Source organism: Lithobates pipiens, unplaced genomic scaffold (genome assembly GCF_037356315.1).
Source record: "Lithobates pipiens isolate NorthernLeopardFrog02 unplaced genomic scaffold, aLitPip1_a1.2 Scaffold_13, whole genome shotgun sequence".
Classification (NCBI taxonomy): domain Eukaryota; kingdom Metazoa; phylum Chordata; class Amphibia; order Anura; family Ranidae; genus Lithobates; species Lithobates pipiens.
Genome location: NW_027507718.1, coordinates 389,920,155 through 389,935,320, shown reverse-complemented (window position 1 = coordinate 389,935,320; position 15,166 = coordinate 389,920,155). Strand labels below are relative to the sequence as shown.

Sequence of the window (15,166 nt, the reverse complement as noted above, 5' to 3'; positions counted from 1 at the left end):
GAGCCTTTTCAGCAAGATGCAGGGGACCCCAAGAGAGAGGGGCTTTTTGTTATGGAGACCTAAAAGCCTAACTCCTAAAGCATTTGCACCTGCATCTTTTAGGGGTTTGAGTCTTTTGCAAGGTAAAATAGAAAATGGATCTATGCTGAAAGAAAATCATTCTTGAGAATAATACAAAAAAAAAATGCAGGTATAAAGTGCAGACACATAAACAAGCCAGCAAATACCCACAGCATGTTCGCAAACCCTTCTGTCACAGCCAAATCCTGGGCTATTCTGACAGACAAAAGATCAGCATTTTCATTTGTACTCAGAGTCACTCTGTGGATGATGAGGAAAGGAACAAAGAGCAACAAGGAAACAAAGACCTGAAGTGTGCCAAAGGTCACGTGGTCAGTATGCCTAAAGGGGGCATACCCAAGTATGAAATGTAAAGAAAGAAATTAAAAGAAAAAAGGGAATGGGTGGGTGGGGCACGAGATCCGACGTCCAACGAGGAGGAGGTGGAGGAGGGCAGGCTATATGCAGCCTGACTCCTCCTACAAATACAGGCTTACCCTGCGGTGAGCCTTACACTTGTACTCAGAGTCACTCTGTGGATGATGAGGAAAGGAACAAAGAGCAACAAGGAAACAAAGACCTGAAGTGTGCCAAAGGTCACGTGGTCAGTATGCCTAAAGGGGCCAAAAAATAACACAGTAGGAAGAAAGCTCAACAACCAGATGACCCAGTGAATAACGTCTAACCTGGAGTGGTGGCAAATGAGTTATGCCTTTGCCGCAGAAAAGGAAACGCTAAGAAAGGCAGTAGCCCCTCCCCTGGCTTCAGGAATCACAAGGCCAGCTATCGCACCCCCTTGAGCCCAACCCAGCGACCAACACAAGATAAATCCTGAGAGTACGTGAACGTCATAAAATGAAACCCACCATGGAAAACCAGCTAAGCACAGCAGGGAGTCCCCACCGCTGGAGACCCGGATGGCTTCAAACGGAAAAGCCGAAAAAATAAAACAACCTGATAGATCATTCAACATGAAAATGCTGGGACTTAACTGGATACGCCCAGAAAGTGCTGAAGGCTGATACCAGCTGGAGGAGCCAAAAAGGAAACTAAAACAAAAACAGAAAAGCAAAGGGAACTGGACGTATCACCATCAGGACTGGAAACCTAACCTGGAAACATGCCAAGCAGTGTCATGGGCTTTCCTGGAATTAAAAACAAAACCCAATGATCGAGGCTGCAGTGCAAACCAAATGGAAAACCAATCCACCACAACTGGAACTGACAAGAAAGTGCGTCACTGGAAACCCGCTTCTGAGACCCGAGCCTACAGATACTAGCCCGGGCCCCATGATCCACGAAAGCCCCTGAGCCAGTAGAAACCGTGGATCAGTGAAAACTGACTAACCAAACTTCCATACCCCAGGACAACTCCTGGCCGGAGACACAGCTAGGAAATTAAAGTAAATAGTGAGGAATGGCACCCAACTGATCAGGAACACAACTAGCGAGAGAATCGTGATCAAACAAAAACACCTGCGACAAGAACGTAACCTGCGATAAGGAAACGTGACTGAACGAAAACATGAGAAGCGTGAACCGATCACCGTGAGCGGTTTTAAGAACAGCGGCTGCTAGAAAACACGACCTGCCTAGGAAATGCAGGCTTCACAAATTGATGAAAAACATAAAAGAAAACCCTGGGGGGTACACAAGAGAAAAGAAAAGCCTAAGACACAAACGTGCGGCATATCGGAATAAGTAAGAACACGAGAAAAGGCAAGAAAACACGAGAAACAAAAGAAACATGGGAAACGCGAGAAAATGCATGAGACACGTAAATAGCCTCAGACACGTACAATACATCCGACACTAACAAGCATGAGGAACATAAAAAAGCCTGAGAATCAAGAAACTACACAAGGGTAATGACATGAAAGGCATGAGACATGAAACGTGCGGCACATGGGAAATACGGAAGGAAACACCGGACAACACGTAAGGAAACATGTGAATACGTCAAAACCATGGAAAAACGTCAGAAAATGCTAGAAAAACATGGGGAAACGTCAGAAACAAGGGAAACGCAAGAAGTTGCATCACGTAAATAACAGCCATGAACAATGCATCCGATACGTGAATTGCATGAGAAACGTAAAACCCTGATAACCATAAATTTATGAGAACCATAAAAGCGCAAGAACTGCAAGTCGTTTAAAACCGTCAACTGCCAGCAAAAACACACGAGAACGCAATTGTATGAGAACTGTAAAATTACATGGAAATCATCAAATGTATGAGAAACACCAACTTCATATGTAAATCACATGAGAGACCTAAATCACATGAAAAACAAAATTGCGTAAGAACCGTAACTTCAAGAAACACCAACTGCATGGAAACCGTGAATTGCATGAGAAAACGGCAATTGTATGTAAAACGAGTGAGAACCGTGCGTGAAAACAAAGCATAAGCACGTCAAATCGAATGGGAACATAATCGCATGAGAACGTAAAACGAAACGAGAACATAAAATGCATGAGAACGTGAACTAAACGAGAACATGAGTGTATGAGAATGTTAAAATGAAACAAGAACATGGGTGCATGAGAACGTAAAACGAAACGAGGACATGAGTGCATGAGAACGTAAAACGAAACGAGGACAAGGGTGCATGAGAACGTGAAAACGAAACGAGGACATGAGTGCATGAGAACGTAAAATGAAACGAGGACATAACTGCATGAGACCGCAAAACATGAAATGCCAAAAACATGAAACGAAAACGCATAACGCTGGAAAGCAAACCATAAAAAAGCATGAGAAACCGTAGTTGCATGAACCGTCAACTGTACCACGGGAAAACGTCAGAACCACGGGAAATGTAAGAAAATGCTATAACAACATGGGGAAACGTCAGAAACACGGGAAACGCAAGAAGTTGCGTGAGACACGTAAATTGCCTGAGAATTTTAACATGCCTGAGAACCATAAATGCGTAAGAACTGTACGTCGTTTAAGAACCGCCAACTACCTGCGAACGCACGAGAAACGCAAATGCATGAGAAACCGAAAATTGCATGAGAAACAACAACTTCATAAGAAAAGTAAATCACATGAGAGACCCAAAACGCATGAAAAACAAATTTGCGTAAGAACAGTAAACAACGTGCTTGAAACCAACAAGCATGAGAACGTCAACTCGAATGAGAACGGAAAACGAAACGAGAACATAACTACATGAGAATGTAAATGAACGAGAACATAACTGCATGAAAACGCAAATGCAAGAAACGCAAATGCAAGAAACGCAAATGCAAGAAACGCAAATGCAAGAAACGCAAATGCAAGAAACGCAAATGCCTGAAGATGCAACTGCCTGAGAAACGCAACTGCAAGAAGATGCAACTGCTTGAGAAACGCAACTGCTTGAGAAACGCAACTGCTTGAGAAACGCAACTGCTTGAGAAACGCAACTGCAAGAAGCTGCAACTGCCTGAGAAAACGCAACTGCCTAAGAAAACGCAACTGCCTGAGAAAACGCAACTGCCTGAGAAAACGCAACTGCAAGAAACGCAACTGCAAGAAACGCAACTGCAAGAAACGCAACTGCAAGAAACGCAACTGCAAGAAGATGCAGCTGCATGAAAACGCAACTGCACGAAGATGCAAATGCATGACAAACGCAACTGCAAGAAAATGCAAATGCATGAAAACGCAAATGCTTTAAGAACGTGACCGCTAAGAGAACGTGAATGGCCTGAAACCGGAACGTATGGGACCGAAAACGCATGGGAAACCATAAAATGCACCAGAACGTAAAATATTGTATGAGAAAACCGTGAATAACCCGAGAACGTGGAGCTCAGGCGGGGGCAGGCCACGTGGAGCTCAGGCGGGGGAAGGGCACGCCACGTGGAGCTCAGGCGGGGGAAGGGCACGCCACGTGGAGCTCAGGCGGGGGAAGGGCACGCCACGTGGAGCTCAGGCGGGGGAAGGGCACGCCACGTGGAGCTCAGGCGGGGGAAGGGCACGCCACGTGGAGCTCAGGCGGGGGAAGGGCACGCCACGTGGAGCTCAGGCGTAGCGGCTGAGTCTCGCCCTTACTGATCCTCATTGACAAGAGCAGGCCTGTCCCTGGGATCCCCCCCCCCCAGCTGCCCCAATATCAGAGATAGCCGGGAGAAACAGGTGGGTGGCCCCCAAGTGGAGCCTGATCTACCCTGGACAGGGGAGCTGACGGCAGCCGAAAGAACCCCCCACCCCGGCAGAAATCAGGAGAAGTGGGTGGCCCCCTCGTGGAGCCAGACCCCCCCCCCCCAGGACAGAGGAGCGGATGGCAGCCAAACCCACCCCCCTTCTCCCGGCGGGAGAAGCAGGCGGGCGGGCTCCCCCACGTGGAGCCAGGACAGGGAAGTTGATGGCAGCCGAAACCCCCCCCTCTCCCAGTGGAAACAGCGGGAGAAGCGGGCGGACGGCGTGTCCTCTTCGTGGAGCCCCCCTACCAGAACTGAATGCACCAGCCGGCGGCTCCCTCATGGAGTTGGATGAGCATGCAGATGCCGCCCCCCCCCACCCCTGCAGCCGGATCTGCCCCAGGAGAGGTGGCCGATCACCTCCCCCTCCCCCCCAGGAGAGATACTGCGTATGTGAGGGGGGGGGGGATGGGGAGCTGGCACGGCCGAATGCCTCCCCCTCCCCCCGCCAGGAGAATCGGCGAGTGCAAACCCCCCAGTGGACAAGCACTTTTAAGAGAGGAGCGGACGGGCAGCCAAACACTCTCTCCTCCCGGCGTGAACACCGGGAGGAGCGGGCAGTCCCCTCATGGCGCCGGATCAGCCCGAGGAGAGAAACAGACGGGCGGCCGAACACCCCCCCTCCCCCCGGCGTGAACACCGGGAGGAGCGGACTGGCAGCACCCTCTGGAGCCGGAAACAGCCCGAGGAGCGGACGGCGGCCAAACACCCCCCTCCCCCCGGCGTGAACACCGGGAGGAGGGGCGGGCAGCACCCTCCGGAGCCGGAAACAGCCAGAGGAGAGGAGCGGACGGCGGCCAAACACCCCCCCCCCCCGCATGAACACCGGGGGGAGGGGCGGGCAGCACCCTCTGGAGCCGGAAACAGCCCGAGGAGAGGAGCGGACGGCGGCCAAACACCCCCCCCCTCCCCCCGACGTGAACAACGGGAGGAGGGGTGGGCGGGTGCACAGCATATGTGAGGGGGGGGAGGGGGAGCCGGCGCGGCCGAAAACCTCCCCCTCCCCCCGCCAGGAGAATCGGCGGTGCAAGCCCCCCCCAGTGGACAAGCGCTTCCCGCAGAATCACCCGGGGAAAGCCTGGGACAAGAAACCTCCCTCCCCTGTAGCCGAGGCGGCCGGGAGAAAGCCTCCCCCGTGCAGACAGCCACCATCTGGTGAAGCGCCCCCCGCAGCTCCACACGGGGGAAGCCTGTGGCTGGCACAGCGGGAGAAGGAGGCGGGTGGACGACAAGGGGGAGTCTGAGACAGAAACCCCCACCCCCCCTCCCCTCCAGCAGAGGCAGCCAGAGAAGGAGGCGGGCGGGAGGAAGGATCCCCCGTGCAGACAGAAGCTGCCGGCGAGAGAACCATCCCCCCACCACCGATGCCCACAAACGGATCCGGCGGGGGCCAAAAGCACCCCCGTCCATGAGCGCCCGAGCCGCGGAATGACATCCTCCTCCAACCCGCCGGAAGTGACGTCAGCCACACGAGATCCGACGTCCAACGAGGAGGAGGTGGAGGAGGGCAGGCTTTATGCAGCCTGACTCCTCCTACAAATACAGGCTTACCCTGCGGTGAGCCTTACACATGTTGCCAAAGCTTGCCCATCCCTTTCTGCCTCTCATACATTCCTATGGACCAACAAGTTGTGGATCATAATAAATAACTGTGGGGCTGAACTTAACAGCAAACTCCAATAATACCCAAATAGTCTGCCCTTACAGAACAAGACATGATTTGACTATGACCAGAGATATGTCTGCACTTTATAGCGGCAGCATTTTTTTATTTTAATAACTTTTTTTTTAATACTTTTAGATAGTACTTTTACACATAGCAAGGTATTTTAAGCCTATATTATAAACTCACCTTACATGAATCAATGATGCCCTGTTCGTATCCTGCACAAATATTCTTTTCAGTTAGTTTTACATCTAAATAGCTTTTTTGACATTCCATACTTGTCTTCAGTGGAACCTCTGCTTCCTGCAACACATCTGCAGTAGTACCTGAGCATTATTGAAGAAAAGGTTGATAAATGATTTTGTAAATTAACAGATTTACAAAAGACAGCAGTAAGAGCATATAAATAGATAAATGCACTAATGCTTTCTAACCAAAGGTAGGAAGAAGACACAAACAAGGGATCTTTCCCCATGTTTCCCAAACCAGTATTAAATGCTCTGTGTTCAGTACCTGGCACCAGATCCATCAAAGAAAGCCAAGGGAACATTAGGCAGCTGACCAGAGGAGCAGATTTGCTGTCTTAACAGGGACAACCTATTGATGCACTGATGGGACCTCTGAGTTAAGTAAGGCCGCGTACACACGGGCGGACTGTTCGCCCAACTTTGTCCGCTGAACAGTGTTTGGGCGGACAGTCCGCTCGTGTGTGGGCTTTCAGCGGACAGTTTCAGCGGACAGTTTGACGAACAAGGTTTTTCGGAAATTCCGTAAAACTGTCCGCTGAAACCTTGTTTGAGCGAACAGTCCGCCCGTGTGTAGGCTTGTTCGTCAAACTAAGTTCCGCGCATGCTCAGAAAGGATTTACACGCCGAAAGTTATAATGCAGTGTATAGGACGTCGTATTTTTCGTCCCGTCGTACGTGCCGTTCACGTCATCGCGCACGGTTTCAGCAAACTGTTCGTTCGTCGTGTGTGGGCATGTCCGTCCATGCTAATTTTGAGCTGACTGTTTGCCGAAACTGTTTGACGGACAAAGTTGGGCGAACAGTCCCCACGTGTGTACGCGGCCTAAGAGAAATGATGGGTTAAGTGGTCAGTGTACTGTATCGGTTGAGTATATTGATATGTGCTGAGTGTACTAAAGTGCATGGGATGGTCCAGTTTTGTATAAAGCTAGCCCTTATGTGCAGTAATGTGACCTGACAGCAGTCTAATGACATCCACTCTATGTTAATATATGCTATGGGGTAAATAAAATAAAAAAACAGTGAATGTGGCATACACCAAACATTCACAGTTAATCATTTCCTGTAATTGAATGCACATACACCTGCAAGAGTAAATTGCAGTGAATATTTGGTGAATGTCACATTTGCTACTTTATAATATTATAAGGATTACCACTGTACCAGTGCTAGAAAGTTTAATTCATTCCATCTTCCAACAGAGACAGTAGTGGATTGAAAGCCTACAGGGCAAACTGCTTTCCACACCAATACCTTCCACTTCATTGTGCACGGTCAAACAGGAAAGGTTAGGACATGAGAGGAAAGAAGCTGCACTAGTTGCTAAAAGTTAAAAATGGGGAATGAAATGGGCCTGTGGAAGAGAATATGACTAGATGGGGTTATAGAACAAGGACTGGAAGATATAAATTGCATATGTGGGAAGAGCGTGGCTTTTAGGAGCAAAAAGGGGGCTTGCGCTACTGCTTTTTTTGTCACTTGCCAGTCAGCAGCATGTATGTACTCACATTGCTGGTGGCCACTAACTATGGCAGGATTCACCGCCTGCTATCTGCCACAGTCAGTTTTGATAACTAGAGATGTGCCAAACAACCCCTGGATCTGTTCGCGCTAGAACTCTCGAAGATTGCATAAGTTCAGACCTGAATGGCGAACCCTATTAAAGTATATGGGACCCAACCTTTTAAAATATAGTTTTTAAAAGGACTAGTGATGTTAATGATGCTTAAAGTGAAACAATAAAAATGAAAAATTCCTTTAAATATATTGCCTGGGGGTTCCCTTATTCTGCCTGTAAAGCGATGGATCTCTACCCTTTATAGAACCTGCTATTGCAAAACTGACATTTATAAAGAAAAAAAAAATGACATTTAAATTCATTTTCCCTGCAAGCTTTCTTTATTAACAGCATGGGGAGCCAGTCTGTATGCTGAGGCCACAATTTAGTGCACTCGGAACAAGTTTAGAGATTTTTTGGATAATTTCTGGTGTTTCTTTGGCAAACTTTTGATGGAAATAACACAGTTTTGCACCACAGTGAGCAAGCCTCATGTGAAGAAGCAAGTTTAACAATTGTTTTTGATAAAGCCCGTTGTCTCTTTCACAAACTTTGGATAGAAGTAACAGATGTGGAAAAATTGGGCTTTGGGTTTGGGCATTGCCTTCACAATGTAACCCTGTGGAGGTACTCTTTATGAAAGTTAGAATAGGCCTTGCTGTAAAAATTGAAATTATATGCCCGGGTCAAACAGTTGCGGAAAAATTAGTCTTTGGGTGTTTGTGGTGCCTTCACACCGTAATCCTATAGAGGTACTCTTGACGAAAGCAAGAATTGGTCTTGCTGTAAAAAAAAAAAAATGTGATGCACCTGTCAAACAGGTGCAGAAAAACTGATCTTTGAGTGTTAATTGTTCCCATGAAACCTATACCAAAACATTACTTCATTATAAAATCAACACCCACAAAGCTAGGCTGCCTAGACAGTCTTGCAGAGATTTGAGATCCCCAAAACACTTAATCCGCAGCATTGGCATCGTGGGCTTGATAGCTGCTGCTAATCCAGGACTTATTCATTTTGACAAATGTCAGCTGGTCAACAGAGTCAGTGAACAGATGCACTTTTATATCTGTCACAAAACCTCTGGTAGCACTGAATGCCCATTTGGAAATCATGCTGGATGTATGGCAGCCCAGCAGTTCAATTGCATACTGGGCAATTTCTTTCCAGTGGTTTATTCTCATTTCTGTTTTTGCCCCTAGATAAGCCTCCACCATATGATGCAGACACTGCCAATGAGATCTTGAAGCTGACAGCCCTGGGTACTGGGTACTGGGTATTACTTAGGTGGGCCCCTTCTCCACCGCTGCTCCTTTGACAAACAGAAGCCACAAAAATACCTTTTCCATGAGATTGCAACCTACCAGAGTCTGGAAAGGTATTACATAATCTCTTTAAGGTGTCCTCAAGATATTTCAACCTGTACTTCCTCTGTGAGGCCAGGATTAATTCCGAGACTTTCCCCTTGAATTGGTGGTCAAAGAGGGTTGCCAACTGATAATGATCCTTCTCCTTGATACCATATATTCTCGGGTCCTTTCACAGGCTTTGAAGAATATGGAAGCCCATGCAGCGCAAGTTTGCAGAGTCCTCGGGGTCACTGATGATTACAGTATCTGGAACCGCCTCCTCCCAAGCCATGTACTACTCCCAAGGTTTCTGGGGACTGAAAACCATCTCTTAAGGTTTGACACATATCTTACTCTACTTCAGTGCCTCCAAAGCTGACAGAATCCTCCTCCCCTCTCTCTCCTCGTGTGTTCTGTGGAGGTGTGAGTTGAATCCCCCCCCCCCCCAGATTCCAGTACAGAATTTTCCTCTGTCCCAAATACTACTCACAGCATGTTGTCCACTGATGTCTGTGCAACCTGCCAGTCTCAGAAGCAGCTTCCCCTGTGCCCCCTTCCTCCTCTGCTCTCATAGATCAATGTGTATACCTGGGGGATGATAGAGCAGCCGCTGGAAAAGAGGAGCGCTGTCACTTGGAAATACACATACACAGTGACAGTAGTGAGTAGCCAGCATGCGACCAGCACCGGAGGTGACCGAACTCTGTTGGGCAGCATGGGGCTCAAGGAGTGGGCAGTTCAGGGGCCCACCCCAACAACGACAGGGCCCTGGGCAGATGCCCTTTTTTGCCCCGTGGTAAAGACGACCCGAGTGATAGCCCAGGAAAATGTTGCTGAGACTGCCTCATTTTTTGGCAATCTCCTACTGGTACAAAAGGGAGGGGGAGTCAGGTTTTCAAAATCACTTACAGCTGTTGTAATGGTAATTTCATATTGCCTCTGTAGCATAACCCAACCAGTGATCATTGTCATTGAAAACCACATGTCAAGACAATCAGTATATCCAAACCTAAAGCCTGCTAAATATATATGTAGATCTCAACTTTTCCCTATAAAAGTGGACTTTGAGCCAATTATTTACCCTTACCTGATCCTCCCTATTGATCAGCTTGGTAATACTACATCAAAGCACCAAGGGGAAGGCTTGAGAGAAGAGTGGAATGCTTGCCTTTAGCTGTCCATATGTCTAAATCTACTAAACATTTTTGCTTTCAGTTTTTACTCAAGATACTCAAGATGACCTTTGCTTATGTATTATTTTCTGCAAAATACTCAGATTAATTAACCTACATTGTTAGAAGTTTTTCTTTAAAGTAAACCACTAATAAGGCTATGGACTTTAGTGTTCTCATATCCCAAAAGCATATCTAAACCGAACGAAAATCTAACATATTGTAGCTTACCAGTCCTTAGATGTGGTGGATGCACACATTTTATAATTTTAAGTTTTTTTTCCTTTATTTAACTTAATGATCCTGCCAACATACTTCCAGTCCCTACCGACTCCTATACTATATATATGCAAGAGCAGCATTGTCAGTTGTCACTCCAGGAGAGGAAGTGTGTTAGGACTACAGAATATCTTCCCCTAACCTTTTCTCCATAACACAGAGGATGTTTTCTGTAGTCCACAGAGAGAAGTGAAAACAGTGTTAACAGTGCAGCAAAGGCGGAGTGTACGGGAAGTTATCAACTGGATTTCTGTCAGGATCAACAGTTTTTTGTTTGTTTTTTACACTTATGAAACAGATATAACAACATGCTTTCAAAGGTATACAGTAGTTAACAGAAAATATGAGTTAATTGTTAGATTTTACATTCATTTTAACTAACAGTAAATGTGTTTTACCTCAAGCATTTACTCACCTATGCACTTTCATTGTAGCATTGTGGAAAAAGTCATCTAAGTTCAGAACAAAAGCACAGAAGTTGTCTAAAGCCATTTTTTGAGGCAGCTCAGCTCCCCTGCTCCTCCCTCCCAGCAGTGACTTGGCATCCCTCCATCATATTCTCTAAAAACTGGTGGCCCTCCAGCTGTTATGGAACTACAAGTCCCATTAAGCATTCCAATGCTGACAGTTACAAGCATGACTCCCACAGGCAAAGGCATGATGGGACTTGTAGTACCGCAACAGCTGGAGGGCCGCCAGTTTGAGACCCCTTTAATGTAAACACTGTCAGAAACCATGAATCAGACTGAGACAGAAGTACAGTTAAATCACACTTGTTCAATAATAATAATAAAATTAAGGTAAACAGAGTAAATGTAGTCAAAACATAGAGTTCAGGAACTGGAACGGATAGTCAGACAAGCCAAAACGTCAGGGAGCCAGAAGGAATGTCAGCCAAGCAAGTCTAACAGGAACACAGGAGAGCACCTCTAGAGATGTGACCAAGGCGAAGGCAGAGATCATCTGGCCTGGACGGCTTAAGTAGGCAGAACCAATAAGCAGGATCATCAACAGGTGAGTCACTGTGGAGAGATAGGAGCTGGCAATTAGCCGACAGCTGAGCGGCAAGCTCAGAGAAGGAAAGGCTAGACCCAGCCCTGACAGTATCCCTTCCTCAATGACCCCTCGCTCTTGGAGGACCACCAGGCTTGAGGAGAAAACGTCTATGGAAATCACGGAGGAGGACAGTGGCATGTACATCTAAGGATGGGACCCAAGGGCTTTCCTCTGGACCATACCCTTTCCAATGCACCAGGTACTGTATGCACCCATGGAACCTATGGGAGTCAACGATGGACTGTACTTTATACTCCTCATGATTCTCAACCTCAACAGGGTGAGGATGTAGCACTGAAGTGGTAAAGCGGTTGTAGACCAAAGGTTTAATAAGGAGACATGAAATACATTTGAAATACGCATGTTAGAAGGAAGGTCTAATGCGTAAGCCACTGGGTCAATCCTACGAAGAATACGGAAAAGGCCCAATAAACCCAGGTGCAAACTTCAGTGAGGGAACATGAAGTTGAAGGTTGCGAGATGACAGCCAGACCCTGTCCCCAACCTGGTAGGAAGGCGCGCGATTGGATGCATTGATCAAAATGTTACAGTTTATTCATATACAAAAAAGATAAATGCATACAAAATGTATCTACATATTCATAAATACTAGGTTACAAATGTACACATTAAAATTAGTGTCACGTACCTAATGGTTTTGAGCCCGAATTGCAGAGGGAGGCCTCTCTTACGGCTCCCACTACCGGTTCCCTGGTAAGGTAACAGGAGACACAGGAGTAAGGAGGGGCACGGGTGCCTGGCAGGATCAACAGACCAGAAGGGATGAACAGACTGAGTCAGCTCAGTAGACAGGAACAGCTTGGCAGACAGGATCAACTCAGCAGACTGGATAAGCTCAGCAACCTGGATCAGCTTAGCAGACTGGAACAGCTTGGCAGGTAGGATCAGCTCAGCAAACTAGATCAGCTTAGCAGACTGGAACGGCTTGGCAGGTAGGATCAGCTCAGCAAACTGGATCAGCTTAGCAGATAGGATGAGCTCAGCAAACTGGATCAGCTTAGCAGACTGGATCGTCAAACAGGCCGGGTCAGGTATCAGGCTGGAAGCGAGGTACAAGGGAGCAAGCAGGAGAGTAGTCACAGACAGGCCAAGGTCAGGTATCGGGCTGGCAGCAAGGTACAAGGGAGCAGGCTTGAGAGTAGTCACAGACAGGCAGGTCGGGTGCAGGCAGATAACAGGCAGGTCACAGACAAGCCTGGTCTAAATCACAGATAAGTACTTCAGATCAGGTTCTCGGGCACACAACGCTGTAGAGCAGACAGCGGGGACCGTCTGTGACAGACAGGCTTAAATAGCCCGTCTGGCACCAACAGAGGCACGCACATGTGTTCGCATTCCCGCTCCCGCGAACGGGCGGCCGCACACGCATGATGGTGCCCGCGGGCGCAAGCCAGAGAGCCTGGGGTGCAGATTTATGGCAGGATCTCCATGACAATTAGGAATTAGACTTGCTCATACAAGGGCAAGTGCTAAAGGTGGGCTGAGGGAGTGGCTAGTTGGGAGATGTGTCACATGGTAAGTGATGGATTCTCCTAAGCTCTAAGGCTGTCCACATCTCAGTGTTCTAGATAGAATAGATACCAAAACTGTATATAGTACTGAGCAAATATAAAATGGTGTTGAAATTGTATACTACACAATACAGACCAAGAGACATATATATATAGTCCAGTGACGTTGATGTCAGTGACGTCACCTGATCTCCGATGGAACTCCCTGAAGACCCAGAAGCTGGCGGAGAGGTGAGTACCAATCAAAAGAATTTTGATTGCTCAAAAAAAATTAATCAATTAATCAAGGAATTAATCTTTAATTTCCACAGCCCTAATATAAACATATATAAACATACATATATATATATATATATATATATATATATATATATATATATATAAAGAATTATCAAATTATTATATAAAGTATACACAAAGCACATGTATGTGCGATTGTGCGTGCACACAGCATGTACAGGCAAGTGCGCATGCACACAAGTACATATGTGCATGCACACACGAAAAAAAGGGCATGTGTTCTACAGAGTGAGAATCACAGAATTAAAACCATCAGCATGCAATCAAAGCAGATAGACACATACGTACAGAGGAGTGCGCATGATTTCAGCTTTTAGAAGTGCCTTTTGAAATGGAATGAGGTGACAAGCAGGTGAGAGTAATGAGAATCTGAAACACACCTACCCATATAGCATAGAGAGATGTGATTCACATGTTCCTTATGGAAATTCCTTATATGTCTGTCAATTGTGTCTACAGAGAGAAATCACACAAGGGATGGACCTGGGAGGGATAACTCAATTTGCTGATATATATCAAGCTTGACAATATCAGTCAGTGAGGATGTAAAAAAATTATGAATGAATGCATAGAATGAGTGTAATAACCATGTCACTAAACTGCATCCAAGTTTGTAAGGAGGTTGCAGCCTGCATGCATCAGTTTAAGAACAGGAGGCAGTTGCTTCTGTGATGGTTCTAAGTAACTCCAATCAGAGAGTTGTCTTGTGTTGTAAAAAGGATATCAACAGTTTCCATTTATGTGAGACATCAGAGCTGTTTAAAAAGTGTGGGCTTGTTGAAGAGCAGACGGTGGGCGGGTCCATGGGGCGGCCTTGTAGCCCCTAGTGTCAGACATAGCAGGTGGTTGGGTCTCTCAGTGGAACGCACGCTGTCATGTTTGTGGGCGTGGTTTTGGGTTCTAAAGGCTGCTCACATGACCAGTGATCAACCTATACTAAAGGGGGCTGACTTAACCAGTCTGTGGTTTGTAAGGAACCAGGTCGATGAACGTCGCTCAGACTGTGCATGTGGGTGGTACTAAGCGGCGGTCATTTGACCAGTGTGTGAGAGTCAGCAAGTAATCTTACAATTAGTAACCAGAGGCAGTAGCTCCAGGCAAATTGGAGATTACAATATACAAATGGTGAAAGATGCTAATAATAGTAAAAAGGGAGAACTTGATGAAAAAAGGCACAAATGAAAATGAAAAATGAAAGCGAAAGTGATGTACACTAATGCCCTTTACACACGATCGGACATTGATCGGACATTCCGACAGCAAAGTCCATGGAACGATGGGACTAGAAAAGGTAAGTTCAATACCAAGTGCACCACCCTTTGGGCTCCTTCTGCTAATCTCGTGTTAGTAGAAGTTTGGCGAGAAACGATTTGCGCTTTTCAGACTTGTGCTTTTCAGTCTGTTACTGCTCTTCAATTTGTGTTTGTGGGTTTGTATCTGGTTTTCAGTGTGTGTAGTCAGTTCGTATCTGTTCTTTCAGTGTGTTCTTGTCTGCTCCTTTCTGATTTTTAGCTCACTCTTCTCAGGCCTTGCTGTTTTTCAGTGCCTTTTGTTCGTTCCTTCTGACCAGCCCATTTTGAAGCCATGTTGCGGTTACATACTCATCGTAGAGTTTGTGCTATGCAGGGGCTTGGTGTTGGGGTTCTTACTTTTGACCCAAGTCCAGTCCTGAACAGGGCGGGGAGTTCATGGACCAAGAATTGGTTACTCCAGCGTGACCAATTCTCACAGATGCCTTCGTTGTGGGAGA

At 46.7% G+C, this 15,166-nt stretch overlaps 1 protein-coding gene across 1 annotated transcript in view; it reads right to left on the bottom strand.

Annotated features, from left to right (window-relative positions):
• Positions 1–15,166, bottom strand: part of KLKB1 (kallikrein B1) — a 136,423-nt gene that overhangs the window by 17,366 nt on the left and 103,891 nt on the right. The window contains exon 14 of the mRNA XM_077477356.1: positions 6,109–6,248. Within this exon, the coding sequence (XP_077333482.1) occupies positions 6,109–6,248 (140 nt within the window). The remainder of the gene's footprint in view (positions 1–6,108; positions 6,249–15,166) is intronic.